At 33.0% G+C, this 21990-nt stretch overlaps 1 protein-coding gene and 1 non-coding gene across 4 annotated transcripts in view; both read left to right on the forward strand.

Moving 5' to 3' along the window:
- LOC123691227 overlaps positions 1-21990 on the forward strand; it is a 329138-nt gene that overhangs the window by 135488 nt on the left and 171660 nt on the right. For all 3 annotated transcript variants that reach the window (XM_045635524.1, XM_045635523.1, XM_045635525.1), the window contains exon 3: positions 2945-3055. In XM_045635524.1, the coding sequence (XP_045491480.1) occupies positions 2945-3055 (111 nt within the window). The remainder of the gene's footprint in view (positions 1-2944; positions 3056-21990) is intronic.
- Trnag-gcc lies at positions 17448-17518 on the forward strand. Its single transcript has one exon. It is a non-coding gene; the product is annotated as a tRNA-Gly (tRNA).

Here is a 21990-nt window from a genome sequence, read left to right on the forward strand (position 1 = left end):
GTTTGTTACTCCTTCATGCAAATACTACTGAACCGATTACTATGAAATTTAGCACACTTATAGAAGGGTTTATACCCTTCTATAAGTGTGATCTAAGATTAACACATAGGACAGGTTTTATCCCGGAAATCCCACGGGAACGGGAACTATGTGGGTTTTTCTATAGTAATTTAATAGAACAGACAAAAGATTAGTGTCAAACACAAAGCTTGCTAGAAAATTATACGACAATCGTCTATCTCCTAAATGACACAAAACGCGGACAAAAAGCCTGGTCAATACTGGTTAAGCACAAAGAAGCCCACGCCCAAACACTGGAGGTAATCAACTGAAACATGATAAAAGGAAGTGCGAATATATCTTCCGTATCAATATCCAATAATCACGAACATTAATTCTGCGATGTTTCCGAAAGATTTCACTCCCTTCGCGACAATATTTATGACGCATGCGTGATATGCGAATTAATTCAAGTTGTGTGCTATATAATTATTTTGTTATATACGAGATTTTTTTTAGAGAAAGGCAATATTATCAGTCGGAGCAAAATATACAAGTATCAAGTATATACTAAAATGAATTCTCTCTACAATCTACATGAGCGAAATCATTTTAGTTTTCTTTTCACGACGACGAACGAGTATAGTATTTATATTCTAGTTATTCAAGTTGGAAAGGTTAAGGGAGAAATTTAATAGTCACAAATCACACTTTGCAATGAACATGTAATATTTGTTTTTCAAGTACATATTTAAATTTAACTCACGAATTAAGTTGAAATAAACTCGAATCTCACAAATTTTCGTGATCGTTAAAATCCTTTACACACAGGACAGAGCCTTTATTTTCTTTAAGAAAACAACCTAACAACATTAAAACCATAACCACATTTGAAGTAACATTAAAATAATTCAGAATTCGTTAAACCAACAGCATTTCCTTGTTTCACAATTATCTCTGAATGTACGGTGCACGGAAGGAAGTACAATATTATCAACAATGGCTAGTGTTTTATGAGCCCTGTGTACTCTCTATATAACAATAGCAGTATTTTAATTTAATTTTCAAGAATTAGGAGGATAGGGATTGAAATGCGATTTATCCATTTATTTCTGATGAAATAATTATCTGTGCAAACATTTTTCCATTTAAGAAATAGATAATTGTTCCAAAAAAAAAAAGGTTACTCGGTAAATATGCGCGGGAATTTTTACTAAATAAATTTATTGAAAAATCACAGTTAATTACAATTTTTTTAATACAAAAATAGACACCTATCCAATATCCATACTAATATTATAAATGCGAAAGTAACTCTGCCTGTCTGTCTGTTACTTAATCACGCCTAAACTACTGAACCAATTTGCATGAAATTTGGTATGGAGATATTTTGATACCCGAGAAAGGATATAGGCTACCTTTTATTGCGAAATATGTACCACGGGCAAAGCCGGGGCGGACCACTAGTATTGGTATAAAACCTTTTGTTTCTTTAGAAACAGTATGTACAAACGTCTCTAGGTAAAAGATCGAAAGACATACAAACATACTTTTTCATTTATAATAACTACTTCAAGCAAGGAAGTAAAGATTTTTCGTAATATGCTTCAGATCTGCAGATAGCTCTATTTGCATTGAGGAACGAGTCGTATCATTTAAATTTATGAGTTGCTAATATTAAGTATATCAGACGAGAAATGTGGGCTTGAATATTAAAAAGGAGTGTTGGCTTTATGTATCTAGTTATATCATAAAGAAGTTTATGTAAAAAGGTACTTTCTTCATTAAAACGTTAAACATCAATATACAGAAAATCAATGATGGGGAAATGAAGACAACTATATTATTATAACAAAAAGAGCTACCGAGTCAATTTTTTTCAGTAGTAAAATACCTACTTATGTAATAGTTTAAATTAAAAAAAATTGTTCAAGTATAATAATGTGTTATACTGTAGTTTCTTCTACGGTATATTTCAGCTTTTATATTCAACATATTTCGTGAGCATTCGTGCACTATAATACCTTCTGCACAATGTTCTAGTCGTTAAGAATGCGCTGTTTCCCACAGAAATTATTTTATTTTGCTTTTCTAAAGAACTTTCTTTGGAATTTTTTTATTCCATTCAAACATCTAACGATAGTAAATGTTACCATACTGAATTGGCCTATCTTTCAGCTTAGCAAACAATAAAAAATCAAGCATTTAGCGCAATAATTGACGTCACCGTGAGTGAAAATATCATCGTACTCGGCGATAGGTGAAAAATTGAAAAAAAAACGTCATAACTCCGAAAATACGAAAAATCGCATAACATACATGGGGGTGATTCGGATAGCCCTCTAGGTCCTTAACCTCCCAGCTTCCGTTCATCACTACTTTTTGGGACACCCTGTATTTTAAATGTAATACAAAACAGATACTTAAAACTAGGTGACGTAAATTTTTGTTTTGCTAAGACAATCTTAAAACAGGGGTAAAGATATAGTTTATGAGCGGGCTCTATAATCACTCTATCTATACTTACCTATTAAAAAAATGCATCAATATCCGTTGCGTAGTTTTCAAGATTTAAGCAAACATAGGGATAAAGGGACAGAGAAAGCGACTTTGTTGTATTCTATGTAGATTTCATACATATACACAAAAAAAATCGATCAAGCCATTTCGAAGGAGTTTGGTTACACATAAGATGTGACACGAGAATTTTATAGATAGACTAGCTGACCGCCCGCGGCTTCGCCCGCTTTCTCTAAAACGATTTGAGATTTAAACTATCCTATCTCTCAAGTTGGATCGAACTGCACATGGTGTGCGAATTGTATTATAATCGGTTAAGTGGTGGAGTCCATTGAGGACAAACATTGTGACAATTTATATATATTAAGATATTTATATATATATAATTGTTGGTCGTGTTTTAACATGAATATTTTGTTTCCAGGAACTGCTAGAAAAGCGAATAAAGCAGTTGGAGGGACAGCTAGAGGAGGAAAAACGAAAAACTCAGCGCGAGCGCATGGCGGTCACTAAACTGCAGAATAAATTAATTAAGGTAAGGATTGTTGTAAGGATTAACTACTGTAACTTATGCTTTGTATTTTTGTTTAATGTATTCGGGAATAAATTATGAAAAACATTATTCACTTCTATAGTTATTTTACGAGAGGAATCTATAAGATATACATTCACAGTTCACATCATATACACACAATAATAACTTTAACACACTAAAACACTAAAAACTTAGTCCCTCCATCATCCCTAATTGAAAAACAAAAAAGCGTGTGTACCGAGCACACGTGTCAGAAGTGAAACTTCTTTGGTAATATTCTAAGATAGCAAAATCGTTTCTCCATGACGTGACGGTATTGCAATGACGACCTTGAAATTTTACTCTCAACGCGCCTAAAGAAGTTTCACATCAATAAGGATTCACTACATACACAGCCCAAAACCAAGTTTTAATGTAACTATAGCGAATACGTTTTTATAGGTAAATACTATAAACTTTAGCTCCCGTCTAGACCAAAGGTCCGTCAAAATAAATACATGTTGTGGGATAAACATTCCACTTGGAGTGTTCGTAAATCGTGCGCCTGTGTCCAGCAGACCTAGACGGTAAATACATGTCTAGGCAAACTGTTACAGCCTAGGTATTTACTTGAAGCTTGTGGAAGGACTTAGATTTGAATAATTCTCCCTTTCTATATGTGGTTATTATTTGAATAATTACTTGCAGAAAGCGAAAATGATGCAGTTGTTTTGAGTTTGAAATAATTGTTATCTAACGCGAAGGCATTTTGTCTTTATTTCATACAGAAGATATCTGTTCGTGTTGTGAAAATACAAAATACAATATTACAAAGTTATGTATTATGATAAAATCAAGACACCGGATTCATATCATCAATTATTTAAAAATTCTACTGCTACTGCTACCTGCGATCATCAAAATATAATATAGTTACCTGAATATCGTCATGTACAAGAAGCAATAAGTGTAAAATGTATCAATAAACTAAATAAATATCGCTTTAGACTTAGATAATTACTTATCTTAGATAATGTCATATTCAACGGAAACTATTTACAATACACAACACACACATTACAATATAAATATTCAATACAAAGAACAAATGAGACATTTCAGTAACGTATATAATGTAGTAATATAATATAGAGAAACAATTTCAGATGGTGGTCAGTTGCAAGGGGCAACTCAAACCAAACTGTTTGCTAAGCCTCGACTGCCTTCGGTGTTGTAAACTTCTGGAGTTCAATCCGATTTGCACTTATTTATATAAGTACTTTAATTTAAGTGATTTAAGTGATTGGAAATTGGCGATTATTGAATAAATTATGGTCTTGAAGAATGTTATTCTTTAAGTATTGCTTTATTAATTGACAAAATGATTTAGTATATAGAGTCCATATTCTCAAACATAAACTCTAATAAATAAATTACGAGATACTCTTATTAACAAAATCGAAAGATTGTGACTCTTCGAACAATGTGCATTCTTATAGATATCTATTGGCAATCAATTTTTTAAATAGCTTAAAGCATTTGTATACTTTACCTTATTAAAATAACATAGATCCCTACATCTTCTTTAAGTTTTATCTGAATTTAAAATACTTTTTCTACGATATTACAGTGAATATCCCAAGTTACTCTCGTATGAATACGTATGAAAAGTATGAATTTGGTTAAATACCATTAAATTATATGAGTTCAAATTGTGAAATCTCTCGCTCCAAAACTCCATATACAGAATGAAGATATTAATAATAAGTATAAACACAAATAATGTATAAATCTCAGAGGTTGTTTAACATCGTGTAAAACGACCAGACGATGCGATGTATGGATAAACTTTGCCTTACATCGGGCGGGCGGATAAAGTTGTGGTATACTGAGCTTTTTCGTAATACAGTACAAGCACGTAAGAAACGATATCAAAATATTATTAATCAAGTTTTAATTATAGATACTCTTTATTAAAAGAGTTCAGGTAATATTCCTAATACATACTTTAATAGGAGACGTTCAAAGTTTTATAAAATAAATCGATAAAATCAAGATATATGTTTAAAAATGTACAGCAAAACGAATGAAGGATTTTAAATATTACGATTAAAGTTTTGCTAAAAATTGACTAAAACTAATGCTACCAAAAATTATAAGGAAAGCAACAAAATATTTAGGCTCCACACATTTATTTCAGATATTTTTCAAATATCTATAAAACAAGCTCTATGTGTCACCAGCCTTAATCTGGCTCACGTGCAAAGTTATTAAGTAGGTGCTCTTTGAATCACACACCTGTATTTATCTTAATCGCTCTTGCTAAGTTTGATTTACGTTTATCTGCCAACTTTGGTTAAAGTGCCTTTGTTTTGTCTTTACCCAAATTTAAAGCAATGAAAAATTAAACAGACTTAGATTTAAATACACTTTTTTGAAGTGAAACTACTTTTAGGTGCGTTGAGAGTAAAATTTCGCATGTCGCGTCATGGCAATACCGCCACGTCATGGAGTGAGGCGACGATTTTGGTATCTTTGAATCCTGCCAAAGAAGTTTCACTTCTCACTCTTACACGTGTGCTTGGCATACACGATCTTTTTTTATATTCCTTTTTTCTCCATTAATTTTCGTTTTGCACCTAAAATTTGCAAATAACTTGCAGCGTTTCCACCATTAACTAAAATTAGAAGCTTCCGTGCGCATATGCACGGAATGATAAAACAAATATGCACACCGCAACAAATCGGCAAGCAGTAATGAATCAATCTCGATCGTAATTGCGAGCGGCGACTCAAAGGGCGGCGCGTGCGCAGGAATGCGCGACCGATTCAATTAACTGTAAGGCTGGTTATGTATGAGCGTTTGAACGCTTCGATATTTTATTGTATGTTAATATTTTTTTTATGTTAGCACAATGGATTGTTAATTAAATCCATACTTAATATTATAAATGCGAAAGTATCTCTGTCTGTCTGTTACTCAATCACGCCTAAACTACTGAACCAATTTGCATGAAATTTGGTATGGAGATATTTATATACCCGAGAAAGGACATAGGCTACCTTTTATTGCGAAATATATACCACGGGCGAAGACGGGGCGGACCACTAGTAAAAAATAAAACACATTAGTGGAATCTATGAAAAATGTAGTACTGTAGAGCTAAAATAATGTATGTAACAAATTAAATGTGTTTTCGGGATAAATAATATACAATTATCACCTCCCAATGACTGCTTCAAACTTCATTAACCAGTAAATCCAAACAGAAGCCAAAAGGTATGCTGAAACTATGTAATTTAACAACGACTCTACATTTCATCTACCATGACAAACACGCATAAGATTTAATAATTGTGCTAAATAAAGTTATCTGAAATCCACCAAAAACCTTTTAAACCAGATGAAATAACCACAGTTACCAAAACATTATGCTTTCATCCCACCTGTCACCACACGTCATACTCGTACGCACCTCACATGACATGATTGACATGTCACTCAGTTGCAACGGAGTTAATCGAAAACTGAAGTTATTAACTGTACTGCTACACTTTTGTGGTTTATTTTTGGATGGAGTTTTGATTTTTTGATAGAAGGATATTGTTTGAATGTGGTTTAAAAAATAGTTATAGTTTGACTTTGAACTTACTAGCGGTTTGCCCCGGGTTCACCCGTACGTAATACGCGGTGTAAGAAATTTTGAAATCTGTCCAATGCCTGTCCTGCTAGATAGTTCCTATGATGTGTTGCGCGTTCAAACAAACGAACTCTACAATTTATGGTGTTACTATAGACTTAAATCGTGACGTTTCTATCGCAAATGACGACTTTTCTTAAGCCAGATGAAAGAAACACAAACCCACTTTAATTTGCAACTTATATCCTGGTACCAAGGCACAATATTATGTGACATAATCCATTTATTTCTGTTCAGAAATGGCATGGTCCTTATTTTGTCGTAGGTCGTACTGGCTGGTGTCCAAGGAATTTCGTCTAAATATTTACTAATGATACGTTTTTGTTACAGGTAAGCACACCTGCGCTGCACAAATAGTTGAATAGTGAGTGGCAGTTCAAATATTTGATACTAGATTAATACTAAGAAATTTTATGTGTCTGTGTGGTTATTTTGAGCTGTAATGGTCTGAAATTGCAGCTATGGAACAATCTGAATTAGGCTCTAGTCTAGAAAAAAAAGTATTAGGCTGCTACTAATAGGTACATTGTGTATTCGTAGTATGTTTAGTTTTTTGCGCCTTATTTGCTAAACCGATTTATATGATAATAAAAAAAATATGACTTCTATTTGTTAAAACATCTATTTACTTCAAAGCAGTTTTACACAAATCATCAAAATCTATTCAGCCGTTCTTCAGTTTCAAAATCCGACTATCCTACACACACACGATTTAACGAGCCATTACATAATGCAATCAGAAGTGAAATTGACCATCAATATGTAGGGTCTTAGCAAAACAGCAATTAAGTGCTGTAATAATCGTAACCGTCCCTTACTAATCAAACTTGGAAGATTCAATTACATGTGACTGTGATGACCCTAGACAAGATCTTGTACCCTTTTACGCACTGCGCGTGACAACGCGGCGTGTTAACGAAAGTTATATTTGAAGTTATATACCTGTCTGTTATGCCTTCACACCTAGACCACGTTAATGATTGGGATAAAATAAAACGTTAAAAGGCGGATGAAACAGAGATGTACACTGTACAGTAAGTAAATTTTAATATTTCTTCCTCTTTATGAATAGTAAGTAAGTACTGCTCTATATGAATAAGTTTTCCAGAATGAAGTTCTATTCGTTGAATGACAGTTATTAATGACTATTTTCTTGGTTTATGGAGGTGGTAGAATGACTATACAAGTGTATATTTAATAAAAAAAATATATTTTCTTTCTAAGGTTTAAAAATAAATTGTTATTCTGCGCGGCTCAATGCACAGTGCGTAAAAGCCTGTATAATATTACACTTATCTTTAATTGTTTCTCGTAATATGCATGAGAAAGCGTACAGTTATAATTATTATGTAGAGTAAGTAATAATAATTATTTGTACATATTTATGCTGATAAATTAATCTCTATTGTCTTGCGAGTGTGTACTTTTACAAAAGATATCTTCATTGTGTTTTCATCTACAATCTACATACATAAGGGAGGGAAAAATAATAAACCTATATTTTCTATTAAAATGTTCACGAACAATTCTACTCTCTACAACTTCAGATTTTCAGATTCTTAAATGAACCATAAAAAACACGTTAAAAAAAACAAATAAATACGAATTCACAACCTCTTTATTGGAAATGTCGGTTAAAAAGATAACTGGAAGAGGAAATGCAAAATGCACAATATAAATTCAGGTATAGATTATTATAGACATCATAATATGGTTGGCAATACATTGATCGGTTTCTAACATAAACTACATTATTGTGATCCTGATTCTAACCTAAATATTTTGAAAGTAGTTTTTCCAGTAACTTTGACCGCAAGTCTCGTAAAACTTACTATTTTGGGTACTTCAAAGATTGCCTTAAGCGCTATAACAATAAATGCTGCCTGCTTGCACCTGCTGTCCTTTCGTAGAAGAACTTATTAAAAGATTTTGTTTGTTGAATGGACAGTTTGTGATTTAGAAACCCAATAAAATTTGTCAATTTTAACTGACGTTGATAAAACTACAACTGGAATATTCCTTCATAATATTATATTAGTGTTTGGTACCATCTGAAACTGAAATCACTACGTAGTATAAAACAAAGTCACTTTCCGCTGTCTGTGTGTTTGTATGCTTAAATAAAATAAAATTAATTCTATATTTAAACTACGCGAAGGATTTTTTTTTTTTTAATAGATAGAGTGATTTTTGAGGAATGTTTTGGTATATTATTTATTAGGTTTAGGACAAAGCGAAGCGAAGCCGCAAGCGGAAAGCTAGTTATGAAATAAAATAATTTAAAATTTTATTTCAATGTACTTGACAAATTGTTACGCTTATTATCTGATGGATAATGTTAATGTTATGTAATTCAATCCTAATTAGATTCATTAAGAGCGGAACATTTATATACATTTCGTAATGATACACAAACCTCTCCTTACATCAAGGAAAATTCGTTACACACGGACGTAAATATATATATATATATCATAAGCCCATTTTCTGCTCATAAAACCTGACGTATGTCCGTTTATACGACCAATAATCACTTTGAAAAATGGCAGCCATTTTCACAAACCTGTATCTGCGAGGGGCCATGATTGTGTGTGAGTGATGCAGTACTTGGAAATGTAGCCTGATGCCCTGATATCATTATTGTATTTTGTGGGGATATTTAGTGTATTAGGTACTCTTATTATACACTGGCGGTCTCCCCAGGCATCACTCGTAGTACATGTTGTACATACGTGTTAAATACGTTGTCTACCATCCTCGTACTTCAAGGAATAATATATGCAATTCACGTTTTTAGGGTTCCGTAGCCAAAATGGCAAAAACGGAACCCTTATAGTTTCGTCATGTCCGTCTGTCCGTCTGTCCGTCTGTCCGTCTGTCCGTCTGTCCGTCTGTCACAGCCGATTTACTCGGAAACTATAAGTACTACAGTGATGAAATTTGATGGGAATATGTGTTGTATGAACCGCTACAAAAATATGACACTAAATAGTAAAAAAAAGAATTGGGGGTGGGGCCCCCCATACATGTAACTGAGGGATGAAATTTTTTTTTTCGATGTACATACCCGTGTGGGGTATCAATGGAAAGGTCTTTTAAAATGATATAAAGTTTTCTAAAAAACATTTTTCTTAAAGTGAACGGTTTTTGAGATATCAGCTCTCAAAGTCGTAAAAAGTATGTCCCCCCCCCTCTATTTTTATAACTACGGGGTATAAAATTCTAAAAAAAATAGAGGTGATGCATGCTAATTAACTCTTTCAACGATTTTTGGTTTGATCAAAGTATCTCTTATAGTTTTTGAGATAGGTTGATTTAACTGTAATTTATTATATTTGCTGCTACGGAACCCTTTGTGCGCGAGCCCGACTCGCACTTGGCCGGTTTTTCTATGTATAGGTTGATAAAAACTTCTTTAGTGTTATTCTGTTCTGAATGTCATAATTAATTTTGTATAGAAAGTATTCGCTCCTCATTTTCAAGTACTAGGTTAACATAAATTACTATGATCATCTTTGTTAAAGTCATAAGTAGAAAAGAAGCTTTCTTCACCTGTGTGTTCTTCAACTTAACAAGAAAAGAAATGTTTTATAATTTTTACTGGCGAGGGTTTTATTTACCAACCAGAGGGTTATATAAATTAGCTTTAATTAAGGTAGTTAGCACGTAAAACCGGGTATATTTTAATGCAAGACAATGCCTTAAATTTGCATTCCAGTAAGCGTTGTCTGCGAATTCCACAACGCTGTTTGTTCTTGCTTGAATATTTAATTTCTGGCTTAGTTCGCACTAGTAGTTTTGTTCAGCGTATTTTTCCTATTTGAATGTACTTAGTGCTATATTACTAAGTACTAGTGCTAAGTGCTATAGTACTTCTATTTTCTGGAGGTGTCTCCGCGGTTTAGTTAAATTATGATTTTTTTGCGATATGAAACGTTATGTAGGTATTTTACATAATATAATTGACATATACTGGAGTTCGAACCGGCAAAGAGGCATGCTTTACTTTTCAGCTGAAAACTAAAGGAAGTTGTCCAAAAATTTGAACAATTCAATTTATAAATATAAGGATTGGATTTAAACAAAGAAATAAAAATATGGAAGCTATATAATAAATTTCATATAAGCTTTATAATAGATTTCGATGCATGCTTTTCTATCGCACTATTTAAGTGACTATACCGATATAGCTGTTTATTGAATTTTAGGTAAATAGCTTCATTATTTGTAAATGAAAAACACAGTAATATTATTTGTACACTTATCATAGAATAACGTCTATCAAACCACCTAGTTATTTGTACAACCGTATTATTTTCGACACAAATTTGGTCGCAAGACGATGATTTCAGCGCAAATGAGGCAAACACCAAAGGGTCCACAGATTTGAAACCCTCCTTAAAATTTATTTCAAGTTAAACGGACTATAACATTATGTTTATGTCCCGTAATTAAAAGTTATTAAGATCATAGCTTTGTTTATAAAGAGGGATGCTATAGCACCATTGAAATCCATGAATTTTATTACACAATATGTAATTATAATTGAAAAGATCTATCTAATGGAGATACTAATTTCCCGCTGTGGCTTCATTCGCGTTGTCTAAAACTCAACAAATTATACACTAAAACCTTTCTCTGGAATCACTCTATCTATTAAAAAAACCGGATCAAAATCCGTCGCGTAATTTGAAAGATGTAAGCATACATATGAACTGAGAGATTCTATTTCTATACTATCTCGTTATTTATGTGAAGGTTTCTATTTTAATTCCATTTTTTGCATCCTTAGTTTTAGATGGCGCAGAGTACACATTTTACAATACATTCAAATATTCTCACCAACTTTTACCTACAAAATTCACCCCTCGCCTCTATCGACGTCAGTCAAAAATAATTAAAAGGCATATCATTTCAACAACCAGGTAGTCCCTTAATTACGAGCTCAGGGGTGCTATAGACTGAATAAAAGATACACATGTGACCTCGGCTTAACCTCCTTTTTGTAAATATGTACAAACTCATTGTTAGTTACCTCTGTGCTGTTGACGTTCGAATTCGGAATATTCGAATGTACTTAGGGTTTTTTTTCTTAGATTATCTGTGGTCTTATTTGTGTAAATTTTTCATACTCGGAAATTAACTGAAGCAATTTAGTAATTTCTCTAAGTAATTTCTAAACGCAGTTTTCATTAAAATTAATATCTATTATTATAAGTATAAGAAATGATAGAGTCGTATTGAAAATAAAATTAAGTTCTACAAAAGCAGAATTATTTTGTTTTGGTAGAATATTTGTCTGAGATAATAAAACTTATAAAAAGTAGATAATACATATGATTAAGCGTATAACAATAAGTGATATTTACACAGATGCAAAAATAAAGTGTATAAGAAATTACATAAATAGTGAATATCTTTGACTAAGTTGAGGAAAATTATAACTTTATAGCATTGAGATAATATTAATATGGAGACGATACCGCCTACATCACTTATGTTCCACTCAACATACGTCATGTGGCGTAACTGCACTCAGTCGCTTGCTCGCTCATTGGCGCGAACGTCACGCTCATTTTTTATTTGTTTTAAAGTGAAACGCATCAAATATGCCTACGTGTGTGTTACGATATTGCACAAATAATACAAAGAATACGGAAAAGTGCAAAGGAATAACTTTTCATCAGTTAAGTAACTAGATAATAATTTTTAAAACTTAGTTAGAGCAAAATTTTTGGCGGGCGACATTTTGTCATAGATTAAAAATTTAAGATATGACATTGGGCATGAAATAAGTGTTGTTAGTAATAATTGCTGGCGTATATTTTTATAGTATAAAATAATAATTTTACATATTTAGAAAAGCATAGACTGGTTGTTAATTGAAAAAAGGTGAAATCATGAAATATGAAAATCAATTACTCAATCACCAATTTTTTTTTTGTTAATTGATTTTAATCAAGTTTTTAATTGATATTGTATAAGCTACTGACTTGAACGTATAATTGAATTATTATTTATTTATCTGCACTAATATTATAAAGAGGAAAACTTTGTTTGTTTGTTTGATTGTAATTAATAGGCTCATAAACTACTGGACCGATTTTGATGAAAGGAGAATGCCCATTTTTGGTACTGGTTTTTCTCATGCATCAAGACAACAATACTATTAAAAAAAAATCTCGGCAATTTAGAGGCCTTCTTACCATCGGAAAATATATTTTGAACAGGGAATGTTTTGTAAATCTAATAAGACATGTAATTGTTTAGATCCGTTATTATAGATTTAGTGTCCATTACCGGTTACCACGGTAACCAAGCGGTAACTTATTACATTTACTATGGTAAATAGCTAAATGTATTAATATCGATTATTGTTTTCATTGAATTACAAAAAAAATCAATTAACATAAAATCACTCTTTAAGGTATTGTTTATACACTGTAGGTTGTTTTAACAAAGATAGTGAAGTAAAATAATATAAATATGTACATATATTAAAAAAAATATTATTATGACATAGCTTGGTAGGTAACCAGTTATTTCTTATTTGTTTCTTTCTTCGAATATGTAGTGAAAAAATGATTCAAACAACAACAAAAACATGTAAACCGAATAAAAACTCAATTGGCATTTTTTAAGTATATATTTAGGTTTTTTTGAAATCCGTCCCGGAAGATTTCTGGTGCCTACCTACACTAGCCGATGAACAGATAGACTTTGTCTGAAAGCATAAGCTCTACGCATAGATTAAAATATATGTTAATCGAAAAATAACCTTTGGACGATAAAATGTTACCTAAATCACACATAAACCTAACTAAATCGGGGTTATTTAAGTTTTGAGGTTATTTCACATTTTTCTCAATATCTTGAAAACCCCTGTTTTTATCACAAAAAAATCAATTGGTAAAAATCTTTTGAATATCGAAGAACCCTCCAAAACCACTCTGGCATTGACGCAACACTGTACTGTGGTCCATACTTTCATGGGCATTCTTCTTTGGCACAGACAATCTTAAGACCCTGAGAAAGAACATAGGCTACTTTTTATTGCGAAATATGTGCCACGGGCGAAGCCGGGGCGGACCGCTAGTTCAGAGATAAGTAATTAATATTTTTTCTATTCAAGGTTTCCATGTCTGGGCCGTGAAGAAAGGGAAAAATTATTTTTTTTCTAAAAAAGGCTCAATTTGTAAGGAATAAAACTTCCCATAGCCCTGACTGAACCTAAAACGTCACTATTTACATCATCCTATATTATATGCCAGATATTGTTAGCCCCGCGTAGTAAAGTCAGTTTATACCTAAAATAAATATTAAGTAAGTAAAAAGAAAATTTCAAGTCAACGTGCATGTAAGGAGTGGCACCCAATAAAATAGACAGAATAAAACAAAGTGTCGCCTCTATAGCGGTGAGTCAGTGACATCGCATAATCTATGACTGTCTAGCCGTCATTCGCGCGCCCCGCGCCGCCGCGCTTGGCGCACAGATTTTGTTCGTGGTGTCTGCTCCATATAAATATTATCTCAATGCTTTATAGTCAGGTTACATATTTCCTGACATACAAATGAAAAATTCATACACACATAATTTACCTGTACAGGAGGTTTATTATGTACTAGCTTCCGCCCGCGACTCCGTCCGCGCGGATGTCGGTCTTTGCGTGGATGGTTTATTTCTCCATTTTGAGTAACTCGGACAATGACATCTTATAAATATCTATTGGACCCAAATACGGCTAGGTCTATAATAATACGCAACGTGTGTTCGCGGTACCTACTACAGAACAACGTCTATGGATAACTGAAAAATTGAGATTAATTTTTTTTCTACGTATTTTTCCAGGATAAAAAGTATCCTATTTTACGCCCAGGATAATAAGGTATAATTATACCAAGTTTCATCGAAATCGAACCGGTAGTTTTCACGTGATGTCTTCACATACAGACAGACAGACAGACAGACAGACAGACAGACAGACAAAAATTTTTTTAATCACATATTTGGGTTTGGTATCGATCCAGTAACACCCCCTGCTAGTTATTTTTTCAATATTTTCAATGTACAGAATTGACCCTTCTACAGATTTATTATATGTATAGATTCCTTGTTGAATTTAATATGAGCATTTGACTTCATGAAAGGTAGAGGCTATTTACGGATTTAATACGTGTATTATTCAACCCTATTATTTATTTATTTGGTTTATAAATGTACATTTGGAAACACTTAGTATCACTGATATGTTGGTTTACGTTGTTATAGATATATTGAAAATTAGTTGATCCTCCAAATTGCTTCTTTTGTAGTACGTTACATTACATAGGTACTAGAAGAGGACCCACTGAAGAAAGAAAGAGAATACATTTATATGTACCGATAACATGTTACTAACAAAATAATAAAAATTAACTTATAATCATATTACACGGTACAAAATAGATAATATCCACTGAGTGATTTGCGAATCTAGGGATATTTAAGACACTTAGATTCTCCACTGATTTTTGGTGGAAATCACATTTACACATCTATTGCTTAGTTTAAAATAGATTATTATCGACCAGGAAAACAAAAGGTAACTAACTAGATTTTATAATTCCCTCTCAAAGGATCAGGGGCCGGTTAAAGCTATTTTGTAAATCAAATCGTGGAAATTGTCCGAGCGTGACAGGGACACCTGAGGATCGGTCGCTGACCGTTCAAGGAGGGAAGAGGGATAAAATGGCGCTGTTTGATTAATTCATTTTATTTTTAAAATATGTCATGTTACGAGTATCATGATATTTTAAGCATTTGTAAAAACGATTTGAAAGAAAAATAATGATTGTGGAGTGGGGTGAAATTCACACACGCGTAATGTTATCATGATTTTTTAACTACTGAAACGTATTTAAACATTTATGAAGTCACAACAAGCACAACAAGCACCAGAAGAAATGTAAATTTAGTATTTATAAAGCGTCACAAAATGTTTTAAAATGCTTCAATAATTTATAATCCGCTATATTGAATGAAACAACCAAAACTTACATATTACGAATGTATTTATACAGTTATTTATAATTATAGTATGTTGTACTATGCTTTGTATAGTTCCCAAAAAGTGACATGCGTATAATACCTATATATGATTCGGAATGAAAATGTAATCCCTTACTTAATATTATTATTTTATTCATAGAGTCCCACATATTTCCAATCATGCGGCATTTTATCACCCACAACAAGGTCTCGTAATCCCAAAATTAATTTACATCGGATGCCTCTTAAGTTGCGGCCGCTGGGCAGTTGTCCCAGGTGCGAATAACGACAAACAAACCACCCAATGACAAGTGTCACTGTAAACAAGGAATTCACGTGTTGATAGGTAGTAGTGTTGCCCAAATGCAAGAACAAGACGAGACTTAGCCAGTCTTGGTCTTGGTCTTGCGCCAATACATCTGGTCTTGGTCTTGGTCTTGGTCTTGCGCCAATACACCTGATCTTGGTCTTGGTCTTGGTCTTGCGCTCCCAGTCTTGGTCTTGGTCTTGGTCTTGCAGCAAGAGTCTTGCAAGTCTTGCAAGTCTTGCAATTACCTATTAGTCTATTACTATTTATTAAAGTTTACTTTAAATCTTAGAAAAACGTATTAGAATTGGAACATTGTGAGCTTGAATTATCATAGCCATAGTAAAGATCAAGCAGATTAATAAATAACTAGTAATGCGCATAGGTCCAGTTTTTCATATTCTTTGATACAGTTTTTTGCGTCTCATAGAATTCCTAAGCGTACCTACCTAGTTATACACCGAACTGTTACACCTAACTACTCAGTGAAATAGCGCTAAGTCCTAGCTGCAAGACGCAAGAGTCTTGCAGGCTATGTCTTGTTCTTGCTCAAGTCTTGCACGGTCAGTCTTGGTCTTGGTCTTGCTAAAAATACGCGGTCTTGTTCTTGGTCTTGGTCTTGCAAAAACGCAAGACGCAAGACCAAGACTGCAAGACCAAGACTGAATTTGGGCAACACTAATAGGTAGCTCTCATATTTTGTTGGGTTTTAATTGATTTTAGTAGGGTTAGTATGAAAGTGATGAAATTATTTGGTATTTTATTGCTTAGCTATATCTAGTATCACAATACTTGATGCTCCGTAGTCCGTAGTCAATTATAGCTTCGAATTTTATGTCGAAACTCTACAATCGAATGTTTTAATTTTATAAAAATGGAAACTCAGAGGTTAATTAAATAAACGCTGCATACAATTGTTTCAAAGGAAATGAGTAAAAAAAAATTGAATATTTACCTTTGAACCTTTCCCGCCCAATAAAATCAGAATTGACATTCCTTTTTAATCTTTTCATAACCTCTAAACTACTGTCAAACTTTTTCCCTCCAAAATGTCTTACTCAGCTATTCGATTTAACTTTTGTTTTTTCCCTCAAGTGCTAAACTATATCGTTATACAGGGGTGGAAGAATTGTTTTTCTTATATATGACCCTCTTACTATGATTCACGATTATTGACGTCATTTTATGACAAAAACACCCTGTATAAGTACCTATTTATGTTCATGTTGAGTCAACGTTTTGTAAAATATGTATGTAGAAGCAAAATAGATGTAGAAAGAATAATTATTTAAAAAAATATAACATGGAAGGTGTTTTTTTTTACACACGTGAACGTTTGATGTCAAAGCTTTAGTTAAATTTAATACATAGTAGCAAGCATCGGTGGTTCAGTGGTAGAATGCTCGCCTGCCACGCGGGCGGCCCGGGTTCGATTCCCGGCCGATGCAAATAAATTTTTATTTAATTTTTCTATACAAATTTAAACCGATACTCTATTCTGATACTTCTTATTTATTACATTGCAACAATACTTTTATTATTTAATAATAAAATTAATAATGTTTCCAACATTAACATAAAGCTCGCGCACAGATCAATGCACGTTTATTTCCCGCGCGCGGTTGCACAAAGGCCACTTACAGCTACGTGCTTAACATAAATGTTCTGTCGGGTGATTACTCTGTAATTAGCTTTTATATGTAACGTTAGAAACGCCTGAGTACCATCGACGTGGCGACAATTTATAAGCACATATAAAATTGTAATTATTATATTTTATTTCAGAGAAAGTAGAGCGTAGAAGAGCTTTTCATGCGACATGAAAGGAGTTTTGCATTTTGAATAAGTATATATGTGTCTTTTTATGCATTTGTTAAACTATAATTCCAAATGTGAACTGGTTTCGATGATTTATCTTTTTCATAAAGTTTCGACCGTGATATATGCACTGCCCTGAACCTAGAGACCACGTAAATATCAGCAAAAATATGCAGATTTGTGGCTACCAAGTATTTTCATAGTGTATCGTGATCGTGGAGTGGAACGCAGGCGTATCTTTGAAAAGAAAATAACTAGCTAAAATGGTCTATTTATTTCACACTAGCTGCTCCGCGCGGTTTCACCCCCGTGGTTCCACTCCTGTTGCGTTGGTCGTAGCGTGATGATCTATAGCCTAAAGCCTTCCTCGATAAATGAGCTATCTAACACCTAATGAATTTTTCAAATCGGACCAGTAAGGAATTACTTTCATCGGTAAGTACCTAACTAGATAATAATTTTTAAAACTTAGGGCAAAAAAATGGCGCACAGATTTTGTTCGTGGTGTCTCCTCCATACGAAGTAATATTATCTCAATTATTAGTACAGATAAGTTAAAGAACGTCTTGAAACTAAGACGTAGCTAAAATAAGCTATTTATTTATGTCGCAGAACCAGTTCTTTAAAGTCTTCATATTATATAGGTGAATTTTGATGACCTTGCTTGCAGTCTTATTGTATCTAAATTTAAAGTCGTTTATACGATGAGTTGAAACGATAAAAATGTACATGAAAGGAATATTTTCTAACATGAAATTTCTGTAAAATTCCGATGGAAACGGACATTCTGTAAGAAATATGAATTCTCCCGGGCATTCCAGGTTCAGACATGTTTTTAGTTATGTAGGTAATAAAATTGTTATTACTCGTTACGAGCATTAACTTTTCTACGCTATCTTCTCTAGATCTATTATTTTTTTTTAGAAATAAGACTATCAACTTTAACACTCTTCTGCAATAAGTTGGATGAGCATAGTATAAAACAATGTCGCTTTCTCTGTCCGTATAAATGCTTAAATCTTTAATACTACGCAACGGATTTCATGTATTTTTTTAAAATAGATAGAGTGATTATAATTTATTAAGTTTAGTTAGGTTTTCAACGCCGAAGCCGCGGGTGGAAAGCTAGTTCAGTAACAAAAACAAATAACATACATTAAAAGAAATTTAAAACAAGAAAAAAAATCCCGTGAAAAATACAATCCTGAAAATTTAACCTACCAATTCGGTCGGGTAAAACTGTCACTTTCATCACATACCCTCCCAATTACAACCACTTCCCAGGTGTTGCCAGTATTTAATAAACAATGGCGGTAAACTCGTTAAACAAGGGGCAACATTAATTTGTTTTCACTTGAATAATTCAACCGTTTCCGCCGCTTTGATGCGCCAATCGTATTGAATATGCATTTCGTAATTATTTTCAAAATTGAGTCGTTTGTGACATGTTTATGGGCACTGTAATTGTTATTAGTGTTTTTAACTCTAAATGATCACTACATAGTATAAGACAAAGTCGCTGATCGCTGACGTTGCCTATAAAACTACGCAACGGATTTTAATGCGGTTAGTAGAGGTAGGTACAGGTTTTAGTATTTAATTTATTATGTTTCAGACCAAGCGGGCGGAAAGCTAGTGGTTTATAAATACTTTTGTTTAAAATATAAGAATGAATGTAATTATATTGGGCGTCTAAAAACTAGCGCTGTATAATTAGTATGAACTTACAAACTTTGGTTTCCTTTAAGCATTATTAAGCCTTCTTAAAGTATAAAGTAAAGGTGTTAAATTTTAGTTTTTGTCATATTAAATACTGCTTAATCAAAAACCAATTAATACCTTGAATCATTTCCTATTTAAGAAAGTTTTACAGAATACAATCGTCTCTTATAAGTAATTTATGATGGTAATATATAGTAAAATCTTATTGTAACAAAACAAAGCCATCAAAAGGGATTATTCTATAAATAGAATTGAGCGAAACTAGTTCAGGATAATCTGGAATTCGCGGTCAAAGTGGCTTAAACTAACAAAGTTGTACATCCGTCAACGCCAGGCTGGTTGGCGCCAGTACGGACTTATTCTGATAATATGTTATCTGTATTCTGAATTATGGTAATATTATTAAAAGAGTCATTGGACGATTGGAAAGAAAGCTATTTAATGGATTATTTAAAGCGCTAGAATGTTTGTTTGAGTGGTATAGACCATATTATTTGTATTTGAAAATACAGTGCAAAAATTAAAACTGTCTTGATTACCTTACTGTTGTTTTACTCTACATTGACGACGATGTTATCATAAGTTTCCTCTATGATAATGCAAACAATGTCCTATATTAAAATTTTCAGATAATATAACTGAATTATTATAATATTAAATTTTTGAATAATCTTACTTTTTATAATACTTTTCAAAATACCAAAGCTTTTACTTTTAATTGAAGAAAGTCGTCTGGAATACGAGCTCATTATACCGATGTTAATAGATAATCATTTCTCCTTTAGGTATACGCTAAATATTATTATTATCTCACTAAACATTCGTAAATACAAAATACACCAGAATAAGATGCTGACCTGTTTCAGGTAGATAGCTGTTACGTCATGTCCTATATTCGTCACCATACTGTGTGCCTAGTGCGAGTTTTCATCGAGTACGAAACGTTACTATCGCGTCTGCGTCACAGCGAAATTTGTATGGGGAATCAAAGCTTCGCCATACGTCCGCTAGGGGCGCTGTTCGATTTCCCATACTAATTCGGCTGTGACGCAAACGCGATAGTAACGTTTCGTACTCGATGAAAACTCGCACTAGGCACACTGTATTTCGTAATGGAGCACTGAAACCTTTAATGCTTTTAGTGCCTGATTTTGTGATATAGACAAATGTATAACGCGCATCTATGTGCATTGTGCATATGGCACGTATAAAATAACTTTTATTACAATTTTCGTTATATATTTTTTCTATTTGAAATGCTTTTCGATTTTATTGAAAAAAAAAACACTTTACAAGGAAAGTTTAATCTTGAAATATAAGAACTACTGGTACCTATAGTATATATACCTGTGATAAGAAGTTATCAAATTAGCAGTATTTTGTAGCAATACTAGCTGATCCGACAAACGATGTTCTGTTAGGCCACCCTATAGATTTTGGCGTTTATAGATGATTAGTAGTTTTATTTTAATACAAAACATATTATTATTACGCAGCTAATTACCTACTCCTTCTCTATACCTACCACAAGCTTAAGTGGCATGCACCTATTTATCCCAAACTCTTTCAATTTGGGAAGGGTCTCAAAAAGTGGGTCAAAGAATGCATAATTTATGTACTCGGGTGTAATGAGGTGGAAGAGATAGCTCCGATCGTCGGTTATGAGGTGACTTCCTTCGATGTATGTCAGCCTGGTACTTGATGCGTTTAGAGGGGATAAACAATGAGGATAATTTTGGATTTCTTGGAGAAGTAGAAGAAGTCTTTTATCATTTATTTACACAAAATAGAAGTTAAAGTGCATTTGTGAATTAATCGTGCAAACAAAGAATATGTTTAGAGGGAATAATTAATGCCGAATTCTAGATGTTTCTAATATTTTCTCTTAGGTAGGTACAATTTACATGTAAGTTGGAAGTTAAACCTATTTCATGATTTGTAGTTTTGAATCTTTAGTGCAATTAAATCCGCTGAACATAAATAAACATTTGTAAATTTTATCATGAACATTACCAGTTTATACACACTTCAATTCAACATCAAGAGTAACATTAAGGTAGCCATACAAGCCTTTAGGGCAATTTCTACTTCAATGTACCCATTCACACGACCAATTATAAAATCCAGTCCGAGCATTAAATTTACCAAATCCACACCTTACAAAGACGGAACTCGACAACGGAAGGCGGCCATTTGCCTCAAATATGCATGCTTTATGCACGCATACAATGCACTTGTAGACATCGCAATTTGCTTTGCCATCGTTTATTGGTTATGATTTACTGGGCAATGTTTTATAGTATGAGGACAAATTGGGAACGTGGTTTTATTATTATGTGGTATTTTTAAGTCTTACTACGTTATTTTATGGTTGTTATTT

The sequence above is a fragment of the Colias croceus genome, chromosome 4, assembly GCF_905220415.1.
Source record: "Colias croceus chromosome 4, ilColCroc2.1".
Classification (NCBI taxonomy): Eukaryota; Metazoa; Arthropoda; class Insecta; order Lepidoptera; family Pieridae; genus Colias; species Colias croceus.